The sequence below is a fragment of the Pollachius pollachius genome (assembly GCF_949987615.1).
Source record: "Pollachius pollachius genome assembly, chromosome: 17".
Lineage (NCBI taxonomy): Eukaryota > Metazoa > Chordata > Actinopteri > Gadiformes > Gadidae > Pollachius > Pollachius pollachius.
Genome location: NC_136950.1, coordinates 21,900,092 through 21,915,091, shown reverse-complemented (window position 1 = coordinate 21,915,091; position 15,000 = coordinate 21,900,092). Strand labels below are relative to the sequence as shown.

At 45.1% G+C, this 15,000-nt stretch overlaps 1 protein-coding gene across 1 annotated transcript in view; it reads right to left on the bottom strand.

The window, feature by feature from the left end:
• The window catches only part of trpa1b (transient receptor potential cation channel, subfamily A, member 1b), a 26,060-nt gene that overhangs the window by 580 nt on the left and 10,480 nt on the right, over positions 1-15,000 (bottom strand). Inside the window, exons 9-27 of the mRNA XM_079755174.1 lie at positions 13,462-13,510; positions 12,739-12,838; positions 12,216-12,316; positions 11,599-11,774; positions 8,915-9,079; positions 7,927-8,041; positions 6,780-6,946; positions 6,073-6,163; positions 5,713-5,772; positions 5,321-5,425; positions 4,974-5,044; positions 4,620-4,776; positions 4,077-4,166; positions 3,180-3,349; positions 2,947-3,076; positions 2,565-2,747; positions 2,350-2,418; positions 2,164-2,265; positions 913-1,034 (exon numbers count right to left, since the gene is read on the bottom strand). Of these exons, the coding sequence (XP_079611300.1) occupies positions 913-1,034; positions 2,164-2,265; positions 2,350-2,418; positions 2,565-2,747; positions 2,947-3,076; positions 3,180-3,349; positions 4,077-4,166; positions 4,620-4,776; positions 4,974-5,044; positions 5,321-5,425; positions 5,713-5,772; positions 6,073-6,163; positions 6,780-6,946; positions 7,927-8,041; positions 8,915-9,079; positions 11,599-11,774; positions 12,216-12,316; positions 12,739-12,838; positions 13,462-13,510 (2,223 nt within the window). The remainder of the gene's footprint in view (positions 1-912; positions 1,035-2,163; positions 2,266-2,349; positions 2,419-2,564; positions 2,748-2,946; positions 3,077-3,179; positions 3,350-4,076; positions 4,167-4,619; positions 4,777-4,973; positions 5,045-5,320; positions 5,426-5,712; positions 5,773-6,072; positions 6,164-6,779; positions 6,947-7,926; positions 8,042-8,914; positions 9,080-11,598; positions 11,775-12,215; positions 12,317-12,738; positions 12,839-13,461; positions 13,511-15,000) is intronic.

Below are 15,000 nucleotides of genomic sequence, written 5' to 3'. Positions count from 1 at the left end.
GGAGCGCTCACAGAGCCCGGGCCACACTCCAACCCTCTAAAGGGCGGAGGTATCCTCCTTGGTCCCTGTTCCCTATCTACCTCTACCTCCCTATAGAACTGAGTTCTATGGGGAGTTATCCTCCTTGGTTCCTGTTCCCAATCTACCTCAGAGAACTCACGGACGTGAGTGGATTAAGATTACAGGAGGGGATTTTAAGGAGTGCCTTTCAGTCAGTGGTCTAAATGGTATTGATTTCTGCCCTATCATGCTTACAGATCCGCGCCCCAAGCAACATGATTGGTCAGAAATACGAAGCAAAAGAAAGTGAAATGCCCCTTTCCCCCAGATCTGAGCTCTTCTATAATCAAACTTGAGATATTAATCTAAAGTCAGATTTGCGACAATAGAAAGACTAGAATTTCTGTACTATTTAATGATGAGGTAGACATGGCAAAAGGTTTTGTGAGCCAGTAGGGGTTAGGCTCAAGTCTACCTGTGGACTAGGGATTGGTACCAACACCTTTCACCCTAATCCTGCCCAGTGTTATATGTATATGTATAATATGTGGGTGACATTTGAGGGGGTGAAGTACTAGAAAAGTTGAACGTCAAAACCCGTTAATTGTATTTAAAGGCCACTAGAGGCTGCTCACGCATCACAAACACCACCGTTCCGGTCCACTGCATGAATCTCTCCCTTTAGTTCAAATCAAATCATTACTCTGCATTTCCCCCAGAAATGTCTATATGATGAAGTAAATCTTGCTCCGATACAATAAAGATTTATGACTAGATATAGGACCAACCTCACAGTGACTTAAAAAAGTAAAACAAATTATAGATATTCTACATGTCGAAACCAGCGATTTATCCACATAACCACCCCATCATATACATATGATATACGGATATACTATACATATTCTTTACCTTGTCTTCTGTTTTTGGAGTTCATTCTCGATGGGATTGGCGCGGCTTGACTTGCTGGGCATCTGGGGCCTGATATCTGTTCTCTCTTCGCCCTCCCTCTGCAGGAGCATATCAATGTAGCTCTGTGCACAAACCCAAGACAGACAAAGACGTGTGGAGGTCATTAGAATTATTTTTACAGTATTTAGCGTCTCCAAGGGGCTTACAAGCCCTGATTAAAACTCCTAAACAACCAATTGAAGATTCCCTGAGGGACGGATGAACTCAGAAGGGTAAAGACAAGCGACAGCACGGAGAGGAGAATAAAGGAGAGCCGAATAAACAGACGTTACGTGGCAGAGCCAGAGATGAACACATTGTCAGATGAGCATTAAAAACCAATGAGTCCTCGATGAGTGAACATCAAGACGCAGGTCAGCTACTTCAGCGCTGTCAAAGTAGATCTCGTCTGCATCCAGTCTGAATCGCTGAGTACGGGAACATGGTAGTCAGTCCAGATATGGGGACCTGTGTTACATTTTCATTTACCTTCAGGGCATTTAGCAGACGCTTTTATCCAAAGCGACTGACAATAAGTACATTTGACAGAAGTAAGAGCAACAACCATTTAGCGCTGTCTGTACAGTAAGGATGTTCCTAGAACCAAGTGCCAAGCACCAACAATCACTACGTTAACACATTCCCCGTATACTACAACGGCAGCTAGGATCAGATGCTACACAATGCTAAGTCCTGTTTTTAAGTGGCAGGTTGTCAGAGTATCGGAAAGACTCTTCATAGAGGTGTCTTCGTGGAACCAAACAGAAGTCACTCGTCCCAATGATGAGGGCTCTGCTCCAGTGCAGTCCAGTGGTCCAGTGCAGTGGTCCAGGGCAATGGACCAGTCCAGTAGACCAGTCCAGTATACCAGTCCAGTTGACCAGTGCAACAGTGATGGACTGAAGTATTGAAGATAAACAACACTCTGACACAGCTACAAATCAAACCAACCCACCTACCAGATGTTACTGTGGGGGCAGCCCTCTGTAAAGGGCCCATGGTCTGCTGTGGAACCGCAACCTGATCCAAAGACTTTTAGCCTTCACTGTTAGCGTTTTGGATGAACCTTTGACTTCTAGAGTAACAAGTAGGTTCTTGAGGATTATTTTGAAGCTGTGAACAAATTGAACCAGCTTATAGTGGTTCATCGTTAGTGTTGCTAATTAGCGTCAGCAGATCATTGCATTGCACAATCGGTTGACCTCAGCCAACCTTGGAGCACTTCCGGTTGGGGTAGTTGAGGACGAAGGGCTTATCCACACGCTTCATGAACCAATAGGGCAGCTTGTCTTCCAGCACAGTGTGGAGTTCAATCTGAGGAGAACATATGTGCATGTTATCGTTCATGCGGCCATATCGCCCCATGCTGCCGAGATGACTTTACGTCGTTGTACATACCTGCATGGCCATGCGCTTCAGGGAAGCGTTCTTCTGGACTTCGGCGATGTCTCCGACTGCCAAACCGATCTACAAGGCAAAGGTCAGAGAAATATCAATTCATGTTCATGAACTTGGAGGCTGCTGTCGAGCTCGGACTTCCTTTTCGTGTACCTTTCCGAGATTCTTTCCTGTGTACAGAAATCAGTACAATATTGATATTGTAGTCTACTTACCAACAGATTCACCAGCAGTATTGGCATCAGTAGAGCAAATTCAATAAAGAGCACGTAAGTCAGGAAAGTGAAGGGAAGTTTGTTGTCGAGGTTTGGCTTCAGGAAGTTGGTTTCATAGTTTAATTCTCCGATCATCATCACGAAAATCTGAATGACTGACAAGGGCACAGTCGCAAACTCTTTCTGTAAGAGAACAAACAAGAGGTGACTTACAGGATTTCATTTCAAATAGGAGTCTAAACATTCAACTGATATTTATTTTAAACAATTTGTTCCATTATGTGAAAAGTCAGAAACCTCTAATTGGGTTTCCTTCTGGTTTCCTTTTGTTTAGTTTGTGATGATATTTCCTGATCCCAGAGAGGTCTGGTTGGTTTCCTACCTGGTTGAGCATCAGTGCGTGAAACCCCAAACCGAAGGCCACCATCAGGAACAGGAAGAGCATCACGATGCTGACCAAGGTCTTCATGATTTCACCGAACATCACCACATAGATCCCGAAACGATCAAACCTGGGCGAACGAGAGGCCGTCAAATCAGCAGCCAGCTAGAGGTAAATCCTCCACTGTCTTCGAAAGGCCTTCGTTGCTATCTTAATTGAGCAAGCAACCCTACCTTTGGAGATAGAGCAGAAAGCAAACCCACGAATGGAAAACTGCCACTGCCCCGGCCTGCCAATGTAGGGACCCCTCTGCGTTTAGGGCCAGTGGAATGACGAAGGCCAGCGAGAAAAAGGCCACAAGCCAATCAATATTGTTGGACGAATCCTTGAAGTAATTCCAGCGCTTGCAGGTGGGAAAGAAACAACAGTTTATTTGAAAGGAATGAAACACAATGGAACAGGGCTGACATATTTTTATTGTCTTTGCTTGGTTTGCTTACAGACATCAATAGCTAAACGAATCTGTAAAGCGACTTAAACGTATAACGCATTGTGAACGATGCACCAACTCATTGGCTTTCGCATGTCGCCGAAGGCAAAGTGAATAGTGGGGAATAGCTGTTCCTCACTATTCACGGAGCCTGAGGTGATCTCCATCATGGGATATTGCCCAAAATCCCGAGATAGCAAACCAATCAAATTGCGCCATCTTAAGAGGTTCACCTGTAGCATATACTACTACAACATTAAAGCGTGCTACTATAAAATGACAGGCGCTTTTAGCCATTTTAATGATCTCATTAACATTGAATTAACATGCAATGATCATATTATCATGTGAATCACCATGGGCACATATCATTGTTTCACTGGGATTTAAGTCTGGTACTCCCAAACTGAACAAAGGAAAGCTCTATTGCGGGGGGTGGGCTGACGTTAAATCTTGAGTCTGATTCGTTTGACTCCTGAGTTACTGATGGGCCAATCAGCGGGGGGCTCGCTCGCCATCCGTCAGCGTGACCGCCCCCAGGTCGGCCGGCCCATAGCCCCCGTACCCAGCGACGGGGGGATTAAAGATTTATGGGTGTACTTCACCCTTCTGTGAAACGACGGCTGTTGCATAACTATACCTGTTGGAATATCTGAAGCAGCTCCTTCCCTATGGCGTAGAAGTTCATGACCACCACCATCACCATGCACAGGGACAGGAAGAAGCTTTGCTGCGGAGAGGAAGCGGGGTTGGTCAGAATAGGTTAGCGCTTGATGAAGTGCGGGATTTTGCACGCCGTGGCGAAGCACTTACCTGCGTCCATGACTCTTGATGGCTTAACCATATCTTATTTTATAGATGGAATGGAGTGTGATTGCTTTGCCTGCAGTTTAGTTACTTTGGCGATTTCATTTCAACCAATTATGGCTAAATATTGATGAAACAAACATTGGGGCATCGTCTGGGCCACTACTTAAATATTGACACACTGGTTTACGGATAGATACGCAAGTCATCATTATCGTGTTAGTCACACGATGAACTGATATACTGGATACTTCAATAAAAGGCCTTCACAGAGAGAACCCAATGTACAACCCATTCTACCAAAACCGATTCACCCGTTCATCTCTCTCTCAGTCTGCTCATCTCCTGCTGGAGCCCGTGCGCTTCTAGCCAATACCTCCGAGAAAGAGACGGGCACCATCTCTACATCCAGCTGGCCTGGTAAGGTGGTGTTGACGGATGGCCTCAGCGCCAGGGTGAGGTAGGTGAGAGGGAGCTGACCCATCAGGTACAGAACCATGTTCAGCACATGGGCCAGGCTTCCGTAGGCCACCCTACACACAAGGGGGAGTTATGGTCAGGGGCCGGGTTCACTAAAAGGTTGGTACTTTACTGGCACCGACGTTGGTGGATGACATTCAGCCAAGGCACCGGTCAGTCCGACAGAACATTGATGGCAATAAAGAAGGCAGTAAAAACATCAGCGTTGCGGTGATAATGATTTAGGGATTGGATGGTATCTGATACCTACCACTTCATTTCGAGGTACTTCTGGCAGACAGGGTGAGAGAGAAGTTCGATGCGGTTGTATTTCACCATAGCCTAAGGAGGGATCGGTAGAAGGAGGAAGAAGTTCATTCTGTTCATCTGGTGCACTCGGCTGTAACACTTATCCACAGGGAGGCCGTTTGTGTTATGCTCATATCAAGGCATGCAGACGGTATCTTAATGTTATTCTGAGCCATCCAATCTCATAGCATAGATAGAATAAGATTTTTCTAGTGAAAGGTTTTGGTTATGTATAAATACAAAAAGAGAAAAACATATTGTGTTGTACTTCATATGCACAATAAAAATAAACAAAGGCTGGATATTTACATTAAGTGCGGCCAGTGGCTGGACTCTGGTGACAGGCTGTCCTGTCATCTTGGCCATCTTCTTCAAGGAAATGGGCGCCTGGAGCCACTGAAAATTGTATTCAATCTGTAAAAACAAACAAATAGCAATGATAAGGATTAGTGGTGATACCATACTAGAGAATGTATTCATATCAGGCAAATCAATGCAAATTGTTGGTATATTTTCCTAACACACCAAAAAAGAATAACAATGGTACCCCACATTACACACGTGTTCAGCATTAATATTAATAAGATGCTAAGTGAAATACAGTGAATTCTGTGTGTGTCATAAATACAAATATGATGCTAATTGAACTAGGGTGAATTCTGTGTGTTTCATAAATATAAATATGAATCTCATTCAAATACAGTGAACTCCGGGCTGTTTCGGTCGTTGTCCGATTCTCTCACACAGCAGTCCAGAAGGTACTAGTGACAAGAAAGAGAATCGGTTAGTCCCTTAATAAAATGACTATTCATATGTGTCCTATACATATAGTCCCTGTATACGACGACTATACATGTGTGTCCAATACATATAGTCCCTGTATACCATGACTATACATGTGTGTCCTATACATATAGTCCCAGTATACGACGACTATACATAAGTGTCCTATACATATAGTCCCTGTATACGACGACTATACATGTGTGTCCTATACATATAGTCACTGTATACCATGACTATACATGTGTGTCCTATAGATCATCCTGCAGCCAGCTGACCTTGTAGCTCTCAGGCAGAATCTCAATCATGTCGAGGACGGGGCACTGCTGGGTAGAGGTGGGGCTGAACAGCCTCAAAGCTTCGGTACATCTAGGGCAACGCAGAAGATGGAAGTAGTTTGCGTGGTGGTTGGAGTCATAAGAACAGAGGCAATTCTAGGTTTTGGGGTTTTAAGGGGTTTATACCTGAATGAGAATAACATTTCATTAAATCTGCAGTTGTTTATTTTGTAGGCTACTGTAAGTGGAAAGTGGGACATCCAGGGTGTTTATGATTTAATAGTGTTCTATTTTACACATTCATGGGTTCTACTAGTATAAAGTCAGTTTGGATGAAGCCTACATAAAAGTGCTTGGTCACATTTTTCATTGACAATTTCAATTTCTTGCATTAAAATGTTTTCTTCAGCCCCAGTAATTGGGGTCTTAAATCGCCCCTGCATAAGATCCTGATCTCAGTAATTGGATTATTTTCTGAGGATTAGCAGGAGTCACCCATTAAGTAGTATTAAGTGCTATAATTGGCATACTAAAAAATGCACCAAAAAAATGATAAAGTCAGACAGCGTCTATTGTCACACCGTGACACCACCCCTGAAGCTTGGGGGCCCCGGGGCCAAGCGGGTCCCTGTACCCCGCTGATCTCACCGGGGGGGAATGCCCTCAGTGGGGCCTGCGGGGGCACTCTGGGGGCGGGGGGGTGGTACCTGTCGCTGTCTATCACGGCGTTGACCACGTCCTGCCGGCCGTTCAGTAACGCCTCGTGCAGGAAGGAGGTCTGGTTCCTGCTCAGGACGAACTCGGCGCCGCGCGCCAGCAGCAGCAGGACGGCCGACACATGGCCCTCTCTGGCTCCGATGTGCAGAGCCGTGTTCTGCAGGGATAGGGGGACGTATATATATATATCTATTTATATATATAGGGGCTGTCAAACCATTAACATTTTAATCGCGTTTAATTGTACGGTATTGGTGAGTTAACTCACGATTAATACATTTTTTGGACACAATGAATGGCACATTATCGTTCATACCAAATGTACTTGATAAGCAAAAACTAGTGTGGGTTGAATATGAAACTGACGGAACAACACAGATTTGGGAATTGTCAATTGTAAAATGTAATCGCGTTAGTGTGTCAATTTTTATTCATTGAATTGAAGTAAGATTGCATAAACGCTTTATTATCGCGCTCATTTCTACAGGCCTAATGTATATAAATGTATGTATGTCTGAGATATTCAGGCATTGGTTGAGGAGTTGTTATCCCAGCAGGTCTAAACCCCGGTGTCCCCTAAGCTAACTGTGGGCAATTTTCTATTTCTAATTTACTTCAACTGTTTGCTTATGCTATTATGCACGTCTTTTATGGCACCCATTGCACTCCTAACTACCCCTAGAGAGGGATCTCCCATTCTGTGTTCCTTCCTAAGGTTCCTTCCTTCATCCATAAGGGAGTTATTTTTCTTTCCTATTACATGGCCTGTGAGGCACTTTGAGGCTGTAACTCAGATTAATGGCCAAACAAATAAAATTGAATTCACTTGACTCAAAAAGGCATCCTTGAACAAGATGTTTAACCCCTACTCGCTCATGAATTACGAGTACTGTGTCTCTACTTATCACAAAATCATTTTAGTTTAAAGACTAAAAAGTTCAATAAACGTGAAGGTCGCCGTGTCAGAACAATAAGTCTGCTTCTGTTCATCGCTGTGGCTATGTGTGACAGGCTGTTGTCTTTGTTGTGATTCACATTTACACTGTTGAATGCTTTCTCAAGACCTACCTTATATAGAGGTATGGCTATTTAAAGTTGAACATTGAAGAGTTCTTCATATTTATATATAGAGCCTACCCCGTCCTCGTCGGTTTTGTCCAGCAGCTTGGTGCTGGCAGACAGTAGAATCTTCAGAGTCTGCGTGTATCCTTCGCTCGCGGCGTGGTGCACACAGGTCCAACCTCTGTAGTCGCTGCAGACCACAGATTCAGAGCAGGCAGCTCACTCATCATTCATTAGGCCAAGGATTACAGACATGGTCATACCAGGACTTCAGGACCCAGAGGTTGAGGCACTTTTTCAAAACAATGTCAATAAAAGATGATAATCAGCATTTCTCTATCGTTACTCGTACAGTATTCCCTGTTTTCAGTGAACACTTGCATCCTCATGAAAAAGAAAAGACATGAAGGTATGACTATTTGAGAATATTTTGAATATTTGGATACTTGCCTACTCCAACAGACCCCACCCACCATTTACAGACCTCTGGTGGATCTGAGTGGTGGATCTGGGTGGTGTTTCCGGGTGGTGTATCGGGTTGATGTATCTGGTAGGTCTATCTGGGTGCTGTATCGGGGGGTGTATCCGGGTGGTGTATCAGGGTGGTGTGTCTGGGTGGTGTATCTCGGTTGTGTATCCGGGTGGTGTTTCCGGGTGGTGTATCGGGTTGGTGTATCTGGAAGGTCTATCTGGGTGCTGTATCCGGGTGGTGTTTCCGGGTTGTGTATCCGGGTGGTGTATCCGGGTGGTGTATCTGGGTGGTGTTTCCGGGTGGTGTATCGGGTTGATGTATCTGGTAGGTCTATGTGGGTGCTGTATCGGGGTGGTGTATCCGGGTGGTGTATTCGGGTGGTTTATCTGGATGGTATATCTGGAAGGTCTATCTGGTTGCTGTATCCGGGTGGTGTATCCGGGTGGTGTATCCGGGTGGTCTATCTCGGGGCTGTATCCGGGTGGGGTATCTGGTAGGTCTATCTGGGTGCTGTATTGGGCTGGTGTATCCGGGTGGTGTATCCGGATGGTGTTTCCGGGTGGTGTTTCCGGGTGGTGTATCGGGGCCTACCTGTGGAACAGCGCCCCCTTGCGGAGAAGCAGCTCCACCACCTTGGTGTGGCCCTCCTTGGAGGCCAGGTGCAGCGGAGTGAGCCCCGCCTCGTCGCCCTCGTTCACCAGCCGGGAGTCAGTGATGGTCTCCAGGAGGCGGTGGCAGGTATTGATCCGCCCGTACCTGACGGAGAGAAGTGATGGATGAGGGGGAGGACGGAGGGTCTACCAGGGTGGAGGAGGTCGACAGGTGAGATTGGATGCAGATGGATGGAGAGGGGTTTTATTTGTTTGCGTTGATGGGATGCTTGACATTGATAGGACAGTTGTCTTGATAGTTCCCTCTCAATCTCTCCCTAAATGTCTCAATCTCAATCTCTCTTTTGCTCTCTCTCTCTTGCTCTCTCTCTCTCTTGCTCTCTCTCAATGTCTCCATCTCACCATCTATCGCCCTTATAGGTTGTTTGTTTTCTGACTTTTGTGAATGTCTGGACAATTCCTCTGAAGTTTACTTTGTCAAACACTGAAGAAGCTCATTAAGGGTTGTCTGTTTTCAGTGTGTAACATGGGAATTAAACTGATGCATTGGATGAGGAGTCGTTGGCTATTGTCTTTGTCGTGCTGAAAATCAGAATCCTGATATCATCCAATGGCCTTCATCTGCCCTCCATCTCTGTTAGAGTGGTGATAATAGAGCCATCCATTACTGTAACGTTAAATGGCAATTCATTTTACACTATCTGATACATTCCATTACATGTGCCGCGCCTAATGATTTATACTGCAGTGATCCCCTTCTATCACAGTTGACGAATTGATAGGATAACGATTGATGCATGTCATGGCAATTAATTTTCTAAAAAAGCTTTTATGGACAAAAATGGCCCACTGAACGAAGGAAAAAAATTGAATGCTGAAGTCATTTCATACACCTCTTGTGATGTGGGGGTCTTTCTTATCTTTTTGATTGACATGGCAAAATGGTTGGCAGCTGAAGAAAAGTTCCATTAAGAAAAGTTTTTAGGGAATTAAAGTCAGTTTAAGCTAACGCTAGCCCATACTGAGCTGGGTTCCAGTTTGCCCAGACACTGGCCTCAATTTCCTTGGGTTCACCCCTTTTTTATGTACAAAAAATGTATGTATGGGTTTTTCATAATGCAGTATCGAATGTTTAGAATCCAAGTATTCCCACAAAATGTCGCTGTATATTTATATAGAGTCACATTCAGACAATTTGATCCAAAGGGACTTTGTGAAAAAAATGTTTATGTAGTTTCCCTTCCCCATAAAGTACCCAGGAATGAGGGCTGGCTTTTGTCAGCATAGTTCACAGAAGGGGAATGGGAGTGTGTCGACGATGGCAGGTTTAAGGAACCTCACCTGGCCCGAGACTGATTGAGGGAGGCTGCACACCTGTTGCACATTGAGCAATTAATGGGCACTGGTTAAACCAGCCAACAAAGTCACACAGACATTTCAGCCAGCAGTGACTGCATGGAGCTATATGGTGTAGAAAAGTGTCTCCATATTACTCCATATTATTAAGTCTAAAGTATACCCTCACCTTCAGCAAGTGTTGTTTGAACCTGCACAATCACTTTTATTCCAGTTTTTTTTTTTTCTGCTTATTCACCCGACCGATCAAAGTCAAAGTCAGCTTTATAGTCAATTCCGAAATATGTGCCAGACAAACAGAGGAGACAAAATTCAGTTTGTCTCCGACCCACTTCTGTTCAAATGTAGTTTAACAACTCTGTTGTTTTTTATAGTAGGAAACCCACCATGCAAGACTCAAACAAACCAGGGATGTTTTATATTTCTATGAATTTATTTGGTCTGCTAAGAGAAAGAAGAGACAAGGGGAATTTTTAAGCGAGGCTGATGTAAGTTGAAATCAAAGGTTTTAAAAAGTTCAAGTTTTGATACGCGGCTCTATGTAAGACTCCAAAGACTAGACTACTTTCACATCATCCGAGATGAATCTGCAAGATATACGGAACATCAACAAGGCAGACTTTATTTAGCCTTTTTTTTCATTAAATTGCTTATTCAAGGGCGTTCGACTCCCAGCTGCTCTGGTTTTGAACCACAAACGTTCAAAGCCAGACCTGTAGGGGTCCTTTCCCGAGAGGCCGAACCCCCCCCCCCCTGCAGTTTAATTACATGAATCTAAAAATATTCACTGTAAGTTTCTATAGATAAAGTCTGAATCAAGCCTCTGATGGAGCCGTTTCTAAACCAGTGAACCAGTGACCATGAGTCTGCTGCCGTTCCCTGGTCCACCCGTGACCAGCGCTATGAGCCCCTGGACTGTTCTGCTGGCGATTTGAATTCGCCCCGCAGAAGGGTCTGGAGAGGAGCAATACATTTCTTTCGGCTTCCGATACATTCTTGCGTTATCCAATCACCAAGCTGGCTTCCCCCCCAGGCGTGCTATTGGTTGGTTTAACACAGGGACGACAGGGAAGCGACGGCAAGCGGCCAATTGCGTACAGAGTCAGTTGAACTAGGCCCGTTGATCACGCCTCTTGTGCTGAAGAAAATGACAGCAGCCTCCCGAGACCAAGATCAATCTACGGTTGATCTTGGTCTGGCAACAGCCAGGCTAACGAGCCACCCCCGTGTCTCTCCTACCATGACGCCTCTGAAGAGGGTCAATGTAACAGAACACTACACAGCGATCACTGCGGGGAACAGACTCACTGGGCGGCGAAGTGCAGCGCAGACTTCTTGTCCTTGGACTTCAGGGCCAGGCAGAGCTCCCCGGAGAGCCCCAGCATGTTCTTGACGGCGTCGTGGACGCCCAGCCGGCAGGCGTAGTGCAGCGGCGTGCAGCCATCGTGGTCCTCGCTGCTCAACAGGGCCTTCACGCTCTTACTCTGAAGGGCGACACATTATCCCGCCCTTATTCTGATGGACGGCACGGTATCACACTGTTGTTCCAACAGACCCTCTTCGGAAGGAAGGAACATTATCATGCTCTTATTCTGAAGGAAGCTATAATATCACACTGTTATTCCAAAGGGAGATGCATTGCGCTATGCATCCATAACGTTTGTAGGTGGTCTCCCTCAACAGAGAGGGTCTTCTACATGTGATATATCTATCCATCTCCAATGAGCACACACACTGGGACACTGGTAGAATTTAAAGAAGTGTTATAGCTTCAAGAAAAGCTGGCCTGATCTTATTTTATGCTTCATCATCTGAAACTGCTCAAAAAGCAAAACACACGCAGGGAAAATGTTCTTCAGCCATAAGATGAATTGGATTGTCTTTAAATGAAACCTCAGAGGTCCAATTGGTCTCAGTTAGGATACCTGCAGCACGTCTTCACTCAGGTTCTTCAGTCCCTTGCGCTGCAGGATGGCCAGGTGGAGGAAGTTACACCCAGACCTGTCGCGCACGGCCATATTCGCTCCTGGGGTCGCAGAGGGAAAAGACGAAGGCAGATGAATGCATATTCAGAATAATGTATGTATATATATATATTGTAACAGAAATGCAGACAGATTTATTTATTATTTATTGCTAGCATTTATGTCTGCCCAATTTGCAGTGCCCCATCCCTGGAGGGAGGATTCCTCCTCTGTGTTCCTCTCTTGGGGGGGGGGGGGGGGGGTCCCCCTTTAGATTCGGTGGGTTTTCTTTCGGCCTTTAGTGGGTTCAGGGTGAGTGGGATGTTCTATAATGAGGCCTGGGAAGCTTGAGACTGTGACTGAAAAAAAAGTCACATGCACATAAATACTAACACACAAACTGACACACAAACACACCAACGTAGAGCACATGCAAACCGCTCCCATTGCCCCGTGGATGTGGGGGTGTTGTACAGAGCCCAACCTTTAGCCAGCAGCAAGGCCACCGTCTTCCAGGAGCCACAGCTGGTAGCCAGCAGCAAGGGGCTGTTCCCGTTGCAGTCCAAGCGTTCCACATCCCCGCCCTGCAGCCACAGGAAGGAAGGAAGGAAGGAACCGAGGAGAGGCAGCCCGGTGTTAGGCAGCAGGGAACTCACCCAGTCTCAGGGCAGAGATAAGTGTAGGGGGTGTGATATCCGCATGGGGAGAGAGATGGCAGCGGGACAATGTAGTTGTCATGGTGCTTTATTATTAGAGGTGTGTGTGTGTACACATCTTTCAGCAGTGTCTGTGTGTCTTTATTTGTGTGTGTGTGCGTGAGTGTGTCTCTGATAGTGCACATGATTCATTTTTTTATGTGTGTGTGTGGCATCTGGGTGGTGTGTGTGTGTGTGTGTGTGTGTGTGTGTGTGTGTGTGTGTGTGTGTGTGTGTATGTTTGTGTACGGGTGTGTCATCGAGTTTGTGTGGGTCTGTGATACTGTATATGTGTGTGTGTGTTTGTGAGTGTGTGTGTGTGTGTGTGTGTGTGTGTGTATGTTTGTGTACGGGTGTGTCATCGAGTTTGTGTGGGTCTGTGATACTGTATATGTGTGTGTGTGTTTGTGAGTGTGTGTGTGTGTGTGTGTGGGTGGTGTGTGTGTGTGGGTGGTGTGTGTGTGTGTGTGGGTGGTGTGTTTGTTTATGCGTGATATCCATATGCTATTTACCATTGAAATGAGGTAATCAACCAGCTCTGCATGGTCAAAGATACTGGCCCTGGAAAAGTAAACACAAGCTGTAAGCAAACACCAGGCACCTGTTGCCTAATAAAACCTTCTGATGCATATGGGGCCACGCATGTCCACTGTTATCTCATCCCTTTACTACAGGCAAGGCCCATTGAGAATTTACAACTTTCATTAAGAGTCAATCCAAATCAACACACACATACACGCACGCATGCACACACACATGCACGAACGCATGCACACACACACACGCACACACACACACACACACACACACACACACACACACACACACACACACACACACACACACACACCATCCTTGGATAAACCTCTTTTCCTCAGGCTGCACAGATAAATGTCTTGTTTTGCACAACTAGCGCGTATGGAATTGCCTTCAGCGAGTGAATTAATAGGTGGAAAGGGTAAACTCCATGGTTGAATGGTCTGCACAGAACTCATGCCTCTGTAATCTGCAGTTTGCCTGGAGAGATGGGGAATCATCATTTCGCTGGGGATACGGGCTGTCGCTTCGTCAGTGGTGGTAATATCAACAAGCACGGCCTGCTGCAAAGGTGTAGACATAGCGTTTGAGTCTTTCTCTCCAATAGATTTAGAATTATATCAATAACAACAATATTAATGTTATATATATATATATATATATATATATATATATATATATTTGTAGGTGTTTCTGTGTACTATTTCCAAATATAGCTTCTACCTTGGTCAGGCAATGTGTTTAAATAAAAAAAAAATCAATTAGCTAGGATAGCCAATGTTTTATTGATGAACAATGAACATTTTTAAGACTTGATTGAATAGGGTCGATTAATTGAATTGATATCTGGAATATGAGGTTATGGAGGGTTCCATTAGGAGGCTCAACTCCACTCTCAGCACTTTTGTCCCTTGCCAACCTAAATACCTTTTAGTAACACGCATCTATTTTCGCAACCAAATCTCTTTATCACTGTTTTTATTATCTCTTATATTCTTGCCACCCATTTAAAAGAGACTATCTCTATAAGGTATGCCCCATTTATGCGGTTGTAATGAAGTTAGGATTCGTGATCTAGTTGTGGGGTGAGTAATGAGGCTGGTTCTCTGATTGATTTTCCCGTCTTTACTCAGAGGAGGCGGTGTCTGTTCCAGCGAGGCGCCTCCTGTCTGGGACAGCCCCCGGTCCAACGCTGTCATTTATATCAGTGATTTACTGCTATGAATTAAACAAATGAAAAACTCATCTCTTTATTTAATTATTATTATTATTATTAATCAGATTTCGGGTAGGTTGCTTAACAACGTCAATAAATCATATTTCATTTTTATATTATCGTAAGGATTAATGTTTCCACGACATTCAGGAACTAACAAGATGGCGGGCTTCAACTTCTCATAAGGAAGTTCAGAGGGCCTGAAACCTCCACATGTTCTGAATGTGGACCTGGAGGTGAGGCTCTGGGGGGGGGGCTCACCTGTACAGGGGGTATGGGGGGGGTCTCACCTGTACAG